The sequence below is a fragment of the Triticum urartu genome, chromosome 1A, assembly GCF_056163025.1.
Source record: "Triticum urartu cultivar PI428250 chromosome 1A, HENAU_Tu73, whole genome shotgun sequence".
Taxonomy (NCBI): Eukaryota; Viridiplantae; Streptophyta; class Magnoliopsida; order Poales; family Poaceae; genus Triticum; species Triticum urartu.
The window spans coordinates 6,852,408-6,870,609 of NC_141873.1; the positions used below are offsets into that span (position 1 = coordinate 6,852,408).

General features: G+C 46.2%; 1 protein-coding gene across 1 annotated transcript in view; it reads left to right on the top strand.

The window, feature by feature from the left end:
* Nucleotides 1–18,202, top strand: part of LOC125532597 (vacuolar protein sorting-associated protein 60.1-like) — a 46,122-nt gene that overhangs the window by 10,547 nt on the left and 17,373 nt on the right. The window contains exons 3-4 of the mRNA XM_087534256.1: nt 8,223–8,314; nt 8,417–8,488. Coding sequence (XP_087390382.1) covers nt 8,223–8,314; nt 8,417–8,488 — 164 coding nt within the window. The remainder of the gene's footprint in view (nt 1–8,222; nt 8,315–8,416; nt 8,489–18,202) is intronic.

Sequence of the window (18,202 nt, forward strand, 5' to 3'; positions counted from 1 at the left end):
ATGCCTTTCCCCAAGATCGGTTAAATTCTTTTCATCCTTGGCTCAACCTATTCGTTTTTTTATTCTTCCAGAGTATCTAAACAATTCATGGTGGTGTTCCTCATCGTCATTCTCTGCATTTGAAGACCGAAGAAGTTTCTTCTCTCAATCTTTCTCCATTCTCTTCAAGATTCGTGATTCTAGCTTGTTGCCATCCTTTCATAATTGTTTTTCGATTGTGAGAATTCTTTTCACCTATCCGGAGCATTTCAAGATTCTTTTCAGTGTGCTTCTCCGGAGTCCATCATCTCAGAGTTTATTCATTCTCAGCTTTTAGCTATCATTCTCAAATTTTACCGGTGCATCAAGTGATCTCTAATCAGCTCGTGATCTCTTCGCTCTCATGTATCTAAATTCTCTCAAGCGTCTTCGTTCATTTGCTTAATTCTTCCCGGTGTTTCTTTAGGTTTTATTCGTTCTTTTTCAATTCTTATGGTGGTTCTCCAAAGATTTCTTTTCCTTCATTATCATATCAATTTATTCGTTGTTTCAATCCTTCCGGTGGTTCGTGGAAGACTTTCTCAAGTTTGCGCTGTATCTATCTTAATCCTTTCTACGAGAATAAGTAATATGTCAAATCCATTGATTGTCATCAATTTAATTGGTTAAGGATAAGCATAATGTAATTCTTATTCTTGTTTCATCGAGTAAATTCAATTCCTTATTCCAAAGCCTCATCAAAATTCTCCGTCGAACTTGTTTCATCTTTTCTTTTCTGGAGTTCCAAGCTTTTCCGCATTATCTCGTCGCGAAGCTCCATCTATATCATTGCAAGGCTTCACCTTGTGTTTTCAACTACCCTTTCTTTCCGTTTGATCATTCTTTTGTTTTACCGGAGTTCTTCATGAAGGTTTTACATGATGGTTCATCAAGGATTTTATCCCTTCTCGAAGTTTTCATCGAGATTCTTTTCCGAAGAGGTCAAATATTCTTCATATTGTAATCCGGAGCGCAATTTTTTTTCTACTTTATCATTTGTGATGGCCTGGCTTATTAGGGATGATAGACTACTCATATTAATAAGGAATTCCTTCTTTTCCGGGAGCCCATTCGGACAGAACTTCAAAGTTAAGCGTGCTCAGCTTGGAGTAGTGTCAGGATGGGTGACCGACCGGGAAGTTGCTCCCGGGTGCACACGAGTGAGGACAATGTGCGCAGAAAAGACTAGTATTGATCTTTGGGGCCAGTCTAGATCCTGCCAGGAGTAACGACCACCGGCGGGTGTGTCCAGGGCGTTACAAGTTGGTATCAGAGCCGACCCTCGCGGTTACACGGATGGTTGCGGACAGGTGCGTGGTCATGTTGTTCATGACGTTTGTGACCCGTCGTGGCACACGACATGGTACATGTACCGGACTGGATGCACAGACGTATGTGCCAAGAGGGAACGTTCCTGTGGCCCAACGAGGACGTCGGTTCCTCTGAGTGAGGGTGTATGTGATGGCCTGGCTTATTAGGGATGATAGACTACTCATATCAATAAGGAATTCCTTCTTTTCCGGGAGCCCATTCGGACAGAACTTCAAAGTTAAGCGTGCTCAGCTTGGAGTAGTGTCAGGATGGGTGACCGACCGGGAAGTTGCTCCCGGGTGCGCACGAGTGAGGACAATGTGCGCAGAAAAGACTAGTATTGATCTTTGGGGCCAGTCTAGATCCTGCCAGGAGTAACGACCACCGGCGGGTGTGTCCGGGGCGTTACATCATTGGAGGTGGTATTATGTCATTCTTGATAATTTGACCTAATGGTTCATGATTCACATATTGTTAAGAATGAGGTATTTTAAATCCATCAACCTCTTCGTTGGAGCTATCTTGGGTTATATTTCACCTAAAGTTTTCCCTAAGGATTGTTGCTATTATGGTGCTTATAAAGGACCCAAGTTCTTCATTTATCCTCCCGGTGATGTAAGTTTCTCGTCTCCTTGTTCATATCAATCCAATTCTGCTTCCCGTGAGTGGCAGGTTGTCACCTCATAATTTGAGATGTATTCCATAAGACCATATCAAGCTTATTCCTTTCGTTGTTGGTTTTCCAACAAATCCGCTCGACCCGTTCCCTAAGGATGGCTTCTCAAGCTCTTTTGTGGCATAAGATGGCATTTTCTTCTCCATTCTTTTCCAATTATCTATATTATATTCTTTCGTTCCAGAGGCATTGTGATGTTGCTTTCTTCAACCATCATCTTGTTTCATCAAAGATCATGTTCTTCTTATGATTGTCCATTTAACCGGAGTATAGTGCCCTCTTTTCAAGTTCTCTCATCTTATCAAATTTTGCTTCTCTTTTCTACCAGAGTGTTGTCCGAATTTGTTCTTCCTTGTTCCTCTTTCTTAACAGAGTGCTTTCAACTTTGTTCATCTCTGTTGTTTTCTTTCTTTCAAGTTATTCAACCTTTCAAGGTTCTTTGGTTTCACTCGTTTGTCAAAGAAGCAATTTGTTTTACCTCTTCTCTTATCTCTTCCGTTGTCCCTCCGGTGCCATTCTAGATCTCGGGACGAGATCCTCTCGTAGTGGTCGAGTGTTGTGACGCCCCGAGACCGATGTGCCAGTTGTCGTCCAGTTATTCGCCGTCGTTGCCATGTCATTCGCTTGCGTGTTGCTTCTTGTCAGGTCATCATGTGCAGTGCATCATCATGTTTTCAAAACTTGCATGCGTCCCGGCCTCCTCGTTCTCTCTGTTGTCCGTTCTGAGCCCAGACACACTTGCACGCGCCCGCAGCACGTCCGAAATATTATTTTATAAGTGGTCAAAAAATGTTCTCGGAATGGGTTGAAAGTTGGCGTGTGGTCTTATTATAGTGTAGATAGACCGCCTGTCAAGTTTCACCGCATTCGGAGTTCGTTTGTTAGCCCAACCGTTAAACTATAGCGGCATTATAGCCGGTCTTTTCGTCGGACGTTTTCGGTCTTCGGAAATAGATGCCGGGCTCTCTCTCTCTTCTCCCCCTCGCAGTCTCGCCACGGCCCACCTAGTCCATCCTCTTTCCCCTCTTCACTTCCGGAGTTGTCCGATGCGATCGCACGGCCCGAAACCCTCTCTGCTCAGTGCATCAAACCCCCCCTCGCGCGCGCGTCCCGAAAGCTGTCCCGGACCCGACCCGAGCAGTCGTCACCGTTGTGTCCGGATCATCCCCAAACGTCTACAAAACATCACTGTTTTCTTATTTGGACTTCCTAGTGTTTTATTCTCAACCGCTCGATTTTAATTGGAGGGACGGATTAGCCCCTAAACTTCCCTCTTTTCCATATATATAGTCCACTCCTAGACTATTTTGGACAAACCCTAAAATCTAGGGACCTTGTCCCATCCATCCCATCCCCACGCCGCCGCCACTCTCCTTGTTATCAGCGTCGAACCAACCAGCCGCCCTCCTCGTTTTCCCCCGATCCAATCCAATCCATCTCCTCCTTCCTCTGCCCGCTCGATCTTCCCCACCCCGCGCCCGAATCAGGGGAGAGGAGCTCCTTGCCGCCTCCCACCTCGTGCCCGAGCCCCTTGCTCCCGCAGCAGCAGCAGAGCCCCAATCGCTGGGTTTGTCCATCTCCCGTATCACCCATGGCGCCCGAGGTGCACCTCGACCCCGTCGTCGACCCAGCCGCTGCTGGCGAGCAGCAGCAACCAGCAGGCCATCCTCGCCACTCGGATCCACTCCACAATCTCGGCGTTTGCACGCCTCCCGCTCAGCGCCCGCACCTCGCCATCTTGCTGCTGCCCGCACCATCGAAGTCCACTGGACCCACGACTAGGTCACTGCCGAGCCTCCTCGCGACCAAGAACGGAACCCCAGTGACCTCCCGTGCTCGGATCTGGCCGCCCCGACGCCTCCGCTTGCGGATCCGGCGAGCCCCATTCGTATCACGCCGCCTCCGCTCCTCCCTGCCTTCGTCAGCGCCACCGTCAACTCCCTGCTCATGCGGGAGCACGAGGACGACGAGCACGCCTCGCTCGCCTGGGCCAGCCGGCCTCGTTGGCCCAACCACAGCCCAGCGCCTCCCCAGCCCACTGCGCAGCTGGCCCAGCGCACCAGCCTCTGCACCGAGCGGGCCTCAGCCCACTAGGTGAGGCCAACCCCAGCGCCCAGCCGCCCCTGTTGCGGTCCAGCTCTTGTTTTTTTTCAGTTCGGCGAATTTATCTATTTTTCCAGAGACAGCAGTTTTGCAGAAAACCCCTTCATGATCATGCATATTGTAACTCACAAACGATGCATCATATTAAAATAAACTTAATATGAAAAATGCTTAGAATTGCATCTAGTTTCATAATATGTCATTTTCACCCATGTTTAAAATGTTTAATTTGCTGTATGTTTAAATTTGCTCCGATGCCATGCTAAAATGATTTATTTCATAACTAAATAACCGTAACTCGGATTTTAATAAACTTTATATGTAAGTGGGGTGGAAAAATGCCTAGTTTAATATGGTGGCTTCACTTTGCATGCTTAACAACTCTAAAATATTGTTTAGGGCAGAACAGTACCAAACTTTAAAATATGCATATGAGGAGTTTCCGGAAATTGTTGTTCGTTGTTTCCGGCCTCATTTAACCTTGACTAGATAGGTAGTTTTCATTTGCTTCATCTCTTGCCATGCTAACAACATTTAATCTTGTTGGGTACATAAACGAGATCGAACTAAATAAGTCACGTGGTGTTTCGTCAATATGCAACGGAGTTGCATATTGTGCTCCTCTTAATTTGTAGGGTTGCTTGTGCATTTTGCCATGCCATGCTTCATTAAACCGGACATGCATCATACTTGTTTGCGCATCGTGCCATGATTATGTGATGGTTGTTTACTATGTTGTTTGCTTATTTCCGGTGTTGCTTCTTCGGGTTGGTTCCGATAACGTCGTGTTTGTGAGGAACCGTTCGACTACGTCCGTTTGTCTTCTTCATGGACTCGTTCTTCTTCCTTGCGGGATTTCAGGCAAGATGACCATACCCTCGAAATCACTTCTATCTTTGCTTGCTAGATGCTCGCTCTTTTGCTATGCCTATGCTGCGATACCTACCACGTGCTTATCATGCCACCCATATTGTTGAACCAAGCCCCTAACCCACCTTGTCCCAGCAAACCGTTGTTTGGCTATGTTACCGCTTTGCTCAGCCCCTCTTATAGCGTTGTTAGTTGCAAGTGAAGTTTGAAGTTTTGTTCCTTGTTGGAACATGGAGATGTTGTTCCTTGTTGGAACATGTTTACTTGTTGGGATATCACAATATATCTTATTTAATTAATGCATCTATATACTTGGTAAAGGGTGGAAGGCTCGGCCGTATGCCTGGTGTTTTGTTCCACTCTTGCCGCCCTAGTTTCCGTCATATTAGTGTTATGTTCCTGGATTTTGCGTTCCTCACGCGGTTGGGTTATAATGGGAACCCCTTGACAGTTCGCTTTGAATAAAACTCCTCCAGCAAGGCCCAACCTTGGTTTTACCATTCGCCACCTAGCCTTTTTCCCCTGGGAGTCGCGCATCCCAAGGGTCATCTTGTTTTAAACCCCCCCGGGCCAGTGCTTGTCTAAGTGTTGGTCCAAACTAGAGCCCCTTGCAGCGCCACCTCGGGGAAACTCGAGGGCTGGTTTTAGTTGTACGGATTTCTTATCCGGTGTTGCCCTGAGAACGAGATATGTGCAGCTCCTATCGGGATGTCGGCGCATCGGGTGGTCTTGCTGGACTTGTTTTACCATTGTCGAGGATGTCTTGTTGTACCGAGATACCGAGTCTGATCGGAATGTCTTGGGAGGAGGTCTATTCCTTCGTTGACCGTGAGAGCTTGTGATGGGCTAAGTTGGGACACCCCCTGCAGGGATTTGAACTTTCGAAAGCCGTGCCCGCGGTTATGGGCAGATGGGAATTTGTTAATGTCTGGTTGTAGAAAACCTGAACTTGACCTTAATTAAAATGCATCAACCACGTGTGTAACCGTGATGGTCTCTTCTCGGCGGAGTCCGGGAAGTGAACACGGTGTTGGAGTTATGCTTGACGTAGGTTGTCTAGGATCACTTCTTGATCATACTTTTATCGACCGTGCTTTGCCCTCTCTTCTCGCTCTCTTTTGCGTATGTTAGCCACCATATATGCTAGTCGCTTGCTACAGCTCCACCTCATACTTTTACCTTACCCATAAGCTTAAATAGTCTTGATCGCGAGGGTGCGAGATTGCTGAGTCCCCGTGGCTCACGGATTCTTCCAAAACCAGTTTGCAGGTGCTGATGAGTCCGCGCAGATGACGCAACCCAGCTCGGGACGAGCTTGTTGAAGATCGTGTCCTTTGTGTTGTTTCGTTCTAGTTGATCAGTAGTGGAGCCCAGTTGGGGTCGATCGGGGACCTTGTCGCATTTGGGGTAGTCTTCTTTTATTTTGGTTCCGTAGTCGGACCTTGATTGTATCTGGATGATGTAATGCTTTATTCATGTAATTGTGTGAAGTGGCGATTGTAAGCCAACTATGTATCTCTTTCCCTTATGTATTACATGGGTTGTGTGAAGATTACCTCACTTGCGACATCGCTTTCAATGCGGTTATGCCTCTAAGTCGTGCTTCGACACGTGGGAGATATAGCCGCATCGAGGGCGTTACATCGTTACAAGGCAAGGCTAGTTGCTAAAGGCTTTAAACAACGGTATGGCATAGATTATGAGGACACCTTTAGTCCAGTTGTAAAAGCTGCCACCATCCGTCTTGTTTTGTCTATTGCTGTTTCCAGGGGATGGAGTCTTCGACAATTAGACGTACAGAACGTGTTTCTTCATGGTGTTCTGGAAGAGGAGGTTTATATGAAACAACCTCCTGGGTTTGAAAGCAAACATGCACCCTCTCATATATGCAATCTTGATAAAGCACTGTATGGATTGAAACGGGCTCCTAGGGCATGGTATTCTCGTCTCAGTAAAAAGATGCAAATGCTTGGTTTTCTTCCTTCAAAGTCTGACACTTCACTGTTCATTTACAATAAGTCCAATACATCAATATTTGTTCTTATATATGTTGATGGAATTATTGTCACAAGTTCATCTGATGAGGCAATAACAGGATTATTGAAGGACTTAATTACTGAGTTTGCTCTAAAGGACCTTGGTGATTTGCACTACTTCCTAGGGATTGAAGTAAAATAGCACAAGGATGGACTTCATCTCTCCCGGGAAAAATATGCAAATGATTTGGTAAGAAAAGCTGGGCTGCAAGGTTGTAAATCTACTACTACTCCTTTGTCTAGTACAGAAAAATTGTCTCTCACAGAAGGAACACCTTTGAGTTCAGAAGACAGCACCAGGTACAGAAGTCTTGTGGGTGCACTTCAATACTTAACACTCACACGACCTGACATTTCTTTTGCTGTCAACAAAGTGTGTCAATTCCTTCATGCACCAACCACAGTTCATTTGACTGCTGCAAAACGTATAGTCAGATATGTGAAAGATACTATGAGCATTGGTCTTAATTTTAGCAAGTCATCCTCCACTCTTGTTAGTGCATTCTCTGACTCAGATTGGGCAGGATGTTTGGATGATAGACGGTCTACTGGTGGCTTTGTAGTATTTCTTGGACCTAACCTGATTTCTTGGTGTGCCAGAAAGCAAGCCACTGTTTCCAGGTCCAGTACAGAGGCAGAGTACAAGGCACTGGCCAATGCTACAGCAGAAATTATATGGGTTCAATCCATTCTTAAGGAGCTCGGTGTGAAAACTGCTCAGGCTCCATGTCTGTGGTGTGATAACTTGGGTGCAACCTATCTTTCAGCAAATCCCGTTTTTCATGCAAGAACAAAGCATATTGAGATAGATTTTCACTTTGTTAGAGAGAGAGTTGCTAATAAACTCCTAGACATTCGGTTCATACATTCTCAGGACCAGACTGCAGATGTGTTTACAAAAGCCTTGCCTATACGAAGCTTTGAGACTTTCAGATATAATCTCAACTTAATGAAGTTGTGATTAAGGGAGGGTGTCAAACAACATTGTTACGTGCGTGACAAGGAGGCAGCCGCACCAGATCATCTTAGGTAGTTGGTAGAGTTGGTTAGCTAGGATCTATCTTTATCTTCCCTTTGTAATCTTATCTCTACCTAGCTTCCTCTCCAAGATGTAATCTAAACTGTATGCGCTATCAGGGAGGTGCGCCCCTACCTATAAACACATACGGCGTCCCCTCGAGTTGAGGTACGGCTTTCCGCCATCGCACACGAAGGTGAATGTGACATGCTTTACAACAAAACCTATAATCTTGACCAAGTTGCTTGCGCATCGGAAGGAAATAAAGATGCTCAACAAATTGTATGATTAAGCGTCTTTCATTTAAGTTTCCCACCAAGTTCTTGGTTGGTAGATTATGATTCTAGTTCCCAGACTAGTGTTGAAGTGTCTTTCATTTTGCAGATAAATGTAATGAAGGCTGCCAATAAAGAGTTGAAACGGATGATGACAACTGTCAGGATTGAAGATATAGATGTATGCAACATCCTTCAGTGTACCCGATTCTTTATTTGCGTGCTTATTTTTCCTGCCTAATTTTGTTTGTGTTGGATAATGAGCAACAGATCTGCAATGAGGACCAAAGGCCAATACATATACATGTGTGGTAAAGTGCAGGAAACCCCTTATACACTGGAGATATACAGAAAATGGACTATACACATCTAACACCCCCCCCCCTCAAACTCATGGTGGATCAACAACACTGAGTTTGGAGAGAAAAAAGACATGTTGCGCTCGAGTTTGTGCCTTCATGAAGAAGTCCGCCAACTGTAACTCAGAAGGCACATAGTGAAGAGCAAGAGTCTGATCTTGCACAGCAGCACGCACAAAGTGGGCATCCACACCGATGTGCTTGGTGAGCTCATGCTTCACCGGGTCACGAGCAATACTGATAGCACCGGTACTGTCAGACAGTAAGGGAGTCGAGGTAGGAGCAGACACACCAAAATCCTCAAGAAACCACCATAACCAAATCACCTCAGCTGTCAACATAGTCATCGCTCGTAACTCAGCCTCTGTACTCGAGCGAGAAACCACAGTCTATTTCTTGGTCTTCCAGGCAATAAGAGAGCCACCAAGAAAGACACAGTAAGTAGACAGCGAGTGTCTATCAAAGGGATCACTAGCCCAGGTAGCATCAGAGTAGGCCTGGAGCTCGAGAGAGTTGGAGCGGGGAAAGAAAAGGCGATGAGAGATCGTGCCACGAAGATATCGTAGAACACGGAGGAGATGGCTATAGTGGACAGAGGTGGGGGCTGAAACAAACTGACTCAGGATGTGGACGGGATAGGAGATGTCAGGACACGTAACACCAAGATAGACAAGGCTGCCAACGAGGTGACGATAGCGAGTGGGATTAGGAAGAGGGTCACCGTCAGAGGCACGAAGCTGGACATTGAGCTCCATAGGAGTCACAACAATGCGCTCATCACCGAGCGCAGCTCGAGCAAGAAGATCCTGAATATACTTTTCGTGGGACCACTAGTAGAAAACGGGCCATTAGCACCGGTTCGTAAGGCCCTTTAGTGCCAGTTTCGGAACCGGCACTAACATTTCGGCACTAAACGCCCCCCCCCCTTTAGTACCGGTTCAGCACGAACCGGTGCTAAAGGGCAACCACGTGGCACGAGCCAGCTCCGGGGGCCGGGAGCCCTTTAGTACCGGTTGGTAACACCAACCGGTACTAAAATGTTTGGGGGATTTTTGGTTTTATAATTTCTTTTTCATTTAATTTTGTGTTTTCCATTTTAATTCTTTTTCGTTTGCTGGTATTTTACGGTACTACACATTGTACACGTTATGCATATATATATATATATATATATATATAGAATTTCTAGTAGAACCAATCATATATATATATCATCAATGTCTCACAAACCACCATATTAATTTACACATACACACATGTATAGCTATATACAATTTCTCCTACATATGCATGTTGCCTTCGGAGCCAGTGGCATTAGCCTAATTGGTGCCTTCGGAGCACGATGATAATTGGAAGTGGTTCATGGGGGCGGTAGCGGGTAATAGTATTCTCCCTTCGGATTTATGACCTGGTCGAGCAAAAATCCCGCTATTTCCTCTTGAAGTGCTTCTACGCGCTCCGTTTCTAGGAGCTTGTCCCGCACCTCTTTGAACTGTTAAGAAGGAGATCAATATGCATGTGTATTAGTTATGTGACTAGATATCGATAATGGTGTAAAAATTGTGAATAGTGTTCTGACAAGCGTACCCATTCCTGTCTTTGAGATCTGTTCCTTTCGGACGCCATCATGCGAATGTTCTCGCAAACGCAGTATGCACACAGATTAGTCCCCTGCGCCTGCTTCAGGGCCTTTATTACGAGAATGGAATTTAATTTGATCAGATAATAATTAATCAAGCATGATAATTAAAGAGATGGCAGCCAGCTAGCTAGCTTGTACTACTTAATTACTTACCTTGGATCGAAACCATTTCAGTTGTGGTTTCCATTCGCCTTCCGTGACGCTGATGAACCTTGCCCGAGCCCTGCCCGCCGACAAAGAAAATGAATAAAGGGGTTATTAAATAGTTCATATCATGAAATGACGAACTAAATAGGCCGAGATATATAGTTAATAATGATTGAAATTACCTGTTGACTATCCCATACAAGATGTTGTAGTCACTATTTGCTTTGAGTAGCGAGTCCAGTATTTCAACTGTTTCGGCGTCAACTTTAATGATGCACAAGATCCAGTGAAATCTGCATGCACACACGTTTGCATGTCTTAATTAAGCGGGCATATGTAAGAAAAAACATGTAGCTAGCTAGTAGGCAAAACAGAGAATTTGTAGTACAAGAAAGTGTGACTCACTCGAAGTTGTAAGGAAGTAGTGTATCTTCATTGTATTTGAGGCCCTTCAAGAACTCTAGCATGTTGTCCTCTACGTGCTTTTCATAATACTTGCTCATTTTCCATGTGTATTGATTAACGGTGTTTGGGTCAATGAACCCAATGCCATAGCGTCCACCTTTTCTCATTTCATACATCTTCATCCTGCATAATACCACAGAAAAGAATATAGTGAGGATAATTACAGGTAATGATTGATCAAAAGGATCACTACAGCTAGCTTGAGACTTAAATTAATTACAGAAAGAAATCACTTACAGACAATAGCAACTAACGATAGATTTGTCGAGTGCGTCTTGATTGTATAACTGAAACAGTTCAGAATACTCAACGGCCAAAGCTTTCTCATGGTAGTAATGATCCTTCTTGACATACACCATGAGGGACTCTCGATCGGATCTCTTGGTAATGTCCATGTACCATTGATGCAATTCATACATTCTCGTTGGGAGCTTCTTGACATCTTCTGGCTTGACCAAAGGTTGGCCCCGAACATATTTCCGTTTTATTTCCTCCTCTGTAATCACAGGCATGTCCTCGATCTCGAGGAGTTGTCCAACAGTGATCTTGAGTTTTTCAGACTGCATTATATGCTCCTGGGTTATTACCACATCGCCCACCTCGGGAACGTAAACTGTTTGGCCACAATAATATTGGGCGCGCGTACTGTCACGTGTTGTCGGCACAACAAGCGGGGGGGTCAATTGCGCCGCCCGTTCTCCCAGCTGGGCAACGGTTTTCCCGCATTTTTCGACAGCTGCTTGTTGTTTGCTCGAGCTCGAGCTCGCCTCCTTCTGTAGACGTTGTCGATGTAACTTCCTGATGTGGCGCTCATAGTCTGTGTCAACAGGCTTAGGAGTTGGTGGTTGAGCCATACGAATGAAGTGGTCAACTACTTCCACAGGCACTTTCTCCCTTGGCGGCGGTGGCGGTTTCGGTCCAAAATGGGCGTCGACTTCTGCCCGCACTATGGCATCGGTTTGCTCCTCGGTCCTGTCGTAAGCCCTCACAGGAAGAGGAGTAGTGAGGTTTGGACCATATTTATATCGCTTGCCTCCGCCTGTACTTCCTGTACTATGACCTCGACTGGTACCGCTACGCACCATAGCTGCGGGGTGTCTCTTCTGCGATTGCTGAGGTGGCGGAGACGGCTGACGGGGCTGAGTTGGACGAGGAGGAGTGGACTGAAGCTGTGCCGGACTTGGAGGAGGAGTGGCTTGACACTTTGCCGGACTTGGAGGAGGAGGAGTGGCCTCACGCGTTGGTGGACTGGAGGAGCGGGAGTCTGCTGACTCGGTGGTGGACTTCGACGAGGAGTCGGGTGACGCGGTGTCGGCGGCCTTCGAAAAATGATGCAATCCTTTCTCCATAGGATGATACGATGTTTGGCATCTCCGAGTGTGTGCTCCTCATCACCTCCAGGAATGTCAAGCTCTAGCCCCGAATATTGGTCCACCACCTCATCAACCAAGACACGAGCATAGCCCGCTGGAATCGGGTTGCAATGGAAGGTTGCCTCGGGGGAATTTGAAAAAGCAACGGCGTCCGCCACCTTCATGGATATGTTCTTCATTTTGAAGTGTAGCTCGCAGTTAGTGTTCTCCGTGATGTCATCCACGGGGTATCTATCCAGCACTACTGCGTCGCCCGGGGCGGAACCCACGCTGCTTCTCGGCATGGATGGGGCGGTGGTATCCAATGCTGGATCATTCGCTAGCTGCTGCAGCTGCTGAGACCCCCTTTGCTGGCTAAGTGAGTCGATCTGCTCCTGCTGCCGCTGGAATTTAGCTGCCAATTCCGCTTGACTTGCTTCTAGGCCTTGAAGGCGTTCATAGTCGAGCTTCCTTTGCTCCTCCTCCATCTTCCTCTTCTTCTCCTCCGCAATCTTCTTTCTCGCATGGGTTCTGTAGTCGGCGTTCCAGTCCAAAGACCCCTCATACCACGGAATAGCGCCCTTGCCTCGTGTTCTTCCCGGGTGTTCAGGATTTCCCAGGGCACGCGTAAGCTCGTCGTTCTCTCTGTTGGGCTGGAACACTCCCGATCGAGCCTCTTCTATTGCAACAAGTAGCGCATCGTCGGCTCCGTTCAGACATGCCTTCGTCGAAACATTGCCTGTCTTCGGGTCCAACTCCCCCCCATGCGCATAGAACCAAGTCCTACACCTGGGGGGCCAGCTCTTACTAACCGGAGTGACACCTGCATCCTCCATCTCGTTCTTAGACTTATCCCACTTAGGCATTGCCACCGCGTAGCCACCTGGCCCCAGCTTACGGAACTTATCCTTTTTTCGGCATTGGCCTTTTTTATTCTCGACCGTTCCTTAGCTAATTCTGAATCCTTGAATTTCACGAAATCGTCCCAATGAGCACTTTGATTCTCTAGTATCCCCTCGAATACGGGAGTCTTCCTTCCTCCCTTGACGTACTTCTCCCACGTCATTCTCTTGTGGTTCTTGAATGCAACCGCCATCTTCCTAAAAGCAGCGTCCTTGACTTTCCGCACGTCTGCTTCTGTGAAATTATCTGGTAAGGTGAAATGTTCCATGAGAGTATCCCAAAGCAGATTTTTTTGCTTCTCGTCGACAAAAGTAACATCTGGACGTGGATTAGCTGGCTTTCTCCATTCTTGAAGGGAGATCGGGAGTTGGTCCTTCACAATAACTCCGCACTGACGAACGAACTTGTCCGCAATCTTCTTAGGCGCTAATGGTTCGCCATTAGGTCTGATTGCCTCGATATTGTACTTTACGCCCTCCTTCAACTTTTTGTTCGGGCCTCGTTTCGTCCTTTTGCCTGAAGATTTGCTCGATCCGGATGGCTGAAAGAAGAAAGATCGATTCGTTAATATATCTTCAACTCATTTAAAACATGCGATGATCACCAGATTCCTGCTTATATAAATAGATATACCTCGCCGGTGTTTGTTGTTTCAGGATCAGCATGTTCTTCGTCGTAGTTCATGACTTCATCTTCTCGGTCGTCGCGATCGAATATCATATCACCCTCTCCGGTGTTGTTTAGATATTCGGAGCCGTCAAAATCTTGTTCATTCTGATCATCATCTGGCCCGCGTATGATATCGAGCATGGTCTGTTCTCTATCTCTGTCGGTATTGTCCGCCATAGCTTTTATTTAACTATGCCAAAAGAAATATAAAACAATTTAGTATAATCTCGAATAATAGATATAATCTCGAATAATCGCGACGGACGTGCTCGTCCTCCTACCTGACACGGCGACGTACCACCTCCGGCGGGGCCGGCTCCCTCCGCACCGAAAGTGGCCCACGTGAATGCCACCAAAGGAGATGAGGGTCGACGACGGGACCCGGGGCCGGGTTCCTCACCAAGCGTCGCGCCCCTCAAGGTAGCACCTCCCAGTGCCAGCCCGGCGGAGCCCAGTCCCGGACATGGGTCCTCTGAAGTAGGACGTCGTCGCGGACGTGTCGACGGCGAGGATGCGGGCCGGGCATCGTCGACAACAAAATACTATATGCCGCAAAAGTAAAGTAACATTTTTTAAATGATGGATTGTGATGATTTCATATTTGCAAATTCTAAATTTTATAACTAAAAATATAAGAAACTAAAAAAAACATCGATCATCGTCTAACAATTTGAAATTAATCTAATTCATCTAGTTAGCTAAAACTAACATTTCCAAAATTTCTAACATTTCTATATAGCTAACATTTCTATAACATTTGACATTATATATATTATAACTAACATTTCTACATACTATTTGACATTAATCTAATCTAATTAATTAATTCATCTAAAACTTTGTATGAAAAACAGAAAAACAGAAAAAACTAAAAGCTAAAAACAGAAAAATTGTGTGTGTGCGCGTCTAGTGTGTGTGTAGTGTGTGTGTGTGTGTGCATGTAGTGTGTGTGTGTGTGTGCGCGCGCGTGTGTGTGCGCATGGTCGGCGCCGGCGCCGGCGCCGGTGTGCGCTACGATCGATTGGAGGGAGGAGAGGGGCCGGGGGAGGGGCTCACAGCGCGCGCGGGCAAGGTCGAGGCGACAGCGACGGCGAGGGCGAGGTCGATCCAAAGGCAACGGCGACGGCGAAGCGAGGGGATCGGCGACCGGGACGGCGACGGGGGTGCCGCGGAGTCGACGGGGACGACGCGACGAGGACGGGGGCATCGCGGAGTCGACGGGGACGGCGCGACGGGGGCGGCGACGGGGGCGGCGGCAGAGAGAAGTGGGAGATGAGAAACTGAAAATTTTCGAAGTGCTTCTTATATATGGGACACCTTTAGTACCGGTTGGAGCCACCAACCGGTACTAAAGGCCTGTTTTGGCCAGGCCAAGCGGGGGGGAGCACCCCCCTTTAGTACCGGTTCCTGGCTCCAACCGGTACTAAAGGGGGGTCCTTTAGTACCGGTTGGAGCCAGGAACCGGTACTAAAGGGGGTGCGCTGCCAGGCTAGGGGCGCAGAAGTTTAGTCCCACCTCGTTAGCCGAAGGGCGCTCACACCTGCTTATAAGCCCCGCCGCCGCTGCTGTCTCGAGCTCCTCTCTAATGCAGGCCTTCTGGGCCTACCTCTGCTACTCTGCCCTGTGGGGCCTATTGGGCTTGCGGGCCTGCATCCTGGCCCAACAACAGGTTTGGTTTCTAGTCATATGCAGGCCGCTGTGGCCCGGTAGGTGGGCTTTTTTCATTTAGTTTTTTCTTTTCTGCTTTATTTATTTTGTTTTATTTATTTTTAGTTGTTTTTTGCTGTATTTAGAGTTTCTTTGTGAATATTTTTGATAGTTTTTAGAAAACTTTCAGTTAGTGCCGGTAGTTTTTAAATTTGAATAGTTTAAATTTTGAATTATTTGAAATTTGTGTGAATCACTAGTTTGTGAATAACTTAACTTTAAAAATACATTTTCCAGTGATTCTTTTTTATTATGTTTAATATTTGTGTGTTTTATCATTATATTCAATTTGGTAATGCTTAAGTTATTTAAAAATGAAATGCCTTTGTAACGGATGAGTTTTCGTCCGAAACCCTGATACTTCGAAACAGATTGTCCATTTTGTACACGAAGTGTATCCAGTTTTTGCGGTAACCCTCTCTACTTTTTTGCACATGCTATGTGGGTGAAATTATGATACCATGCCAACTTTCATCCTTTTCTGAGTTCATTTGAAATGCTTTTCAATTTCAGGGTCATTTAGCTGAAAAAATCAATAAATGCATGAAAGAATTTGCTTGCACATAAAATTTCTTCGCGTTTCAAATGCCAAAACACATAACTAGCTACCCTAACTATTACAGAGATTCCCTCCTGGGTGTGAAACACAGAAGAAAGTGATGATAGCTAAGCCGATCACATCCCAGATCTTTGGGTGTGAAACTTTTTCTTCGCGTGTGTCCCTTTGCGTCGTAGCCATGGAAAATCTTCATCATTTAACGGGATGCTTGGGTCAATATTCACTGTGAATGGAGCAATTTCATCAAACTTTTCATAATCTTCTGACTTGTCTGTCTTGTCATCCACTCCCACGATGTTTCTCTTCCCAGAAAAAACTATGTGCCGCTTTGACTCATCGTACGATGCATTCGCTTCCTTATCTTTTCTTTTTCTTGGCTTGGTAGACATGTCCTTCACATAGAAAACCTGTGCCACATCATTGGCTAGGACGAATGGTTCGTCTGCATACGCAAGATTGTTGAGATCCACTGTTGTCATTCCGTACTGCGGGTCTTCCGTTACCCCGCCTCGTGTCATATTGACCCATTTGCACCGAAACAAAGGGACCTTCAAACCACATCGATAGTCAAGTTCCCATATGTCCTGTATATAACCATAATATGTTTCCTTTCCCGTCTTGGTTTCTGCATCAAAGCGGACACCACTGTTTTGGTTGGTGCTCTTCTTATCTTGGGCGATCGTGTAAAATGTATTACCATTTATCTCGTACCCTTTGAAAGTCATTATATTCGAAGATGGTAACTGTTACAGCAAGTACAGGTCATCTTCAATAGAGGTGTCATGCATGGTAAGTGCTTGCAACCAGCTGGCGAAACTCCTGGTTTGTTCACGTGTAATCCAGTCATCAGACCGCTCCGGGTGTTTGGAGCGTAGCAAATTCTTGTGTTCATCCATATACGGAGCCACCAAGGCGGAATTCTGTAGAACTGTGTAGTGTGCTTTAGTGAGAGAATGTCCGTCCATACATATTATTTGTTCCCCTCCTAGCGTGCCTTTTCCATCCAGTCTGCCCTTATGCCGCGATTCAGGAACACCAATCGGCTTAAGGTCAGGAATAAAGTCAATACAAAACTCAATGACCTCCTCATTTTGACGGCCCTTGTAGATGCTTCCTTCTGGCCTAGCACGGTTATGAACATATTTCTTTAAGACTCCCATGAACCTCTCAAAGGGGAACATATTGTGTAGAAATACAGGACCCAAAACGTTAATCTCTTCGCATAGGTGAACTAGGACGTGCGTCACGATGTTGAAGAAGGATGGTGGGAACACCAACTCGAAACTGACAAGACATTGCACCAAATCATTCTGTAACCTTGGTATGATTTCTGGATCGATTACCTTCTGAGAGATTGCATTGAGAAATGCACATAGCTTCACAATGGCTAATCGAACATTTTCCGGTAGAAGCCCCCTCAATGCAACCAGAAGCAGTTGCGTCATAATCACGTGGCAGTCATGAGACTTTAGGTTCTGGAAATTTTTCTCTGCCATGTTTATTATTCCCTTTATATTCGACGAGAAGCCAGACGGTACCTTAATACTGAGCAGGCATTCAAAGAAGATTTCCTTCTCTTCTTTGGTAAGAGCGTAGCTTGCATGACCCTGATGTATGCCGTCTTTTCCGTGCATACGTTGCTGGTCCTCCCGTGCCTCAGGTGTATCTTTTGTCTTCCCATACACGCCCAAGAAGCCAAGCAGGGTCACACAAAGATTCTTCGTCACGTGCATCACGTCGATTGCGGAGCGGACCTCGAGGTCTTTCCAATAGGGCAGGTCCCAAAATATAGATTTCTTCTTCCACATGGGTGCGCGTCCGTCAGCGTCATTCAGAACAGGTTGTCCACCAGGACCCTTTCCAAAGACCACCTTCAAATCCTTGGCCATATCATGTACATCAGCACCAGTACGGTGGCGAGGCTTCGTCCGGTGATCTGCCTCACCTTTGAAATGCTTGCCTTTCTTTCTTACGGGATGCCTGCTCGGAAGAAATCGACGATGTCCCAGGTACACATTCTTCTTACAATTAGCCAAATATATACTGTCGGTATCGTCCAAACAGTGCGTGCATGCGCGGTATCCCTTGTTTG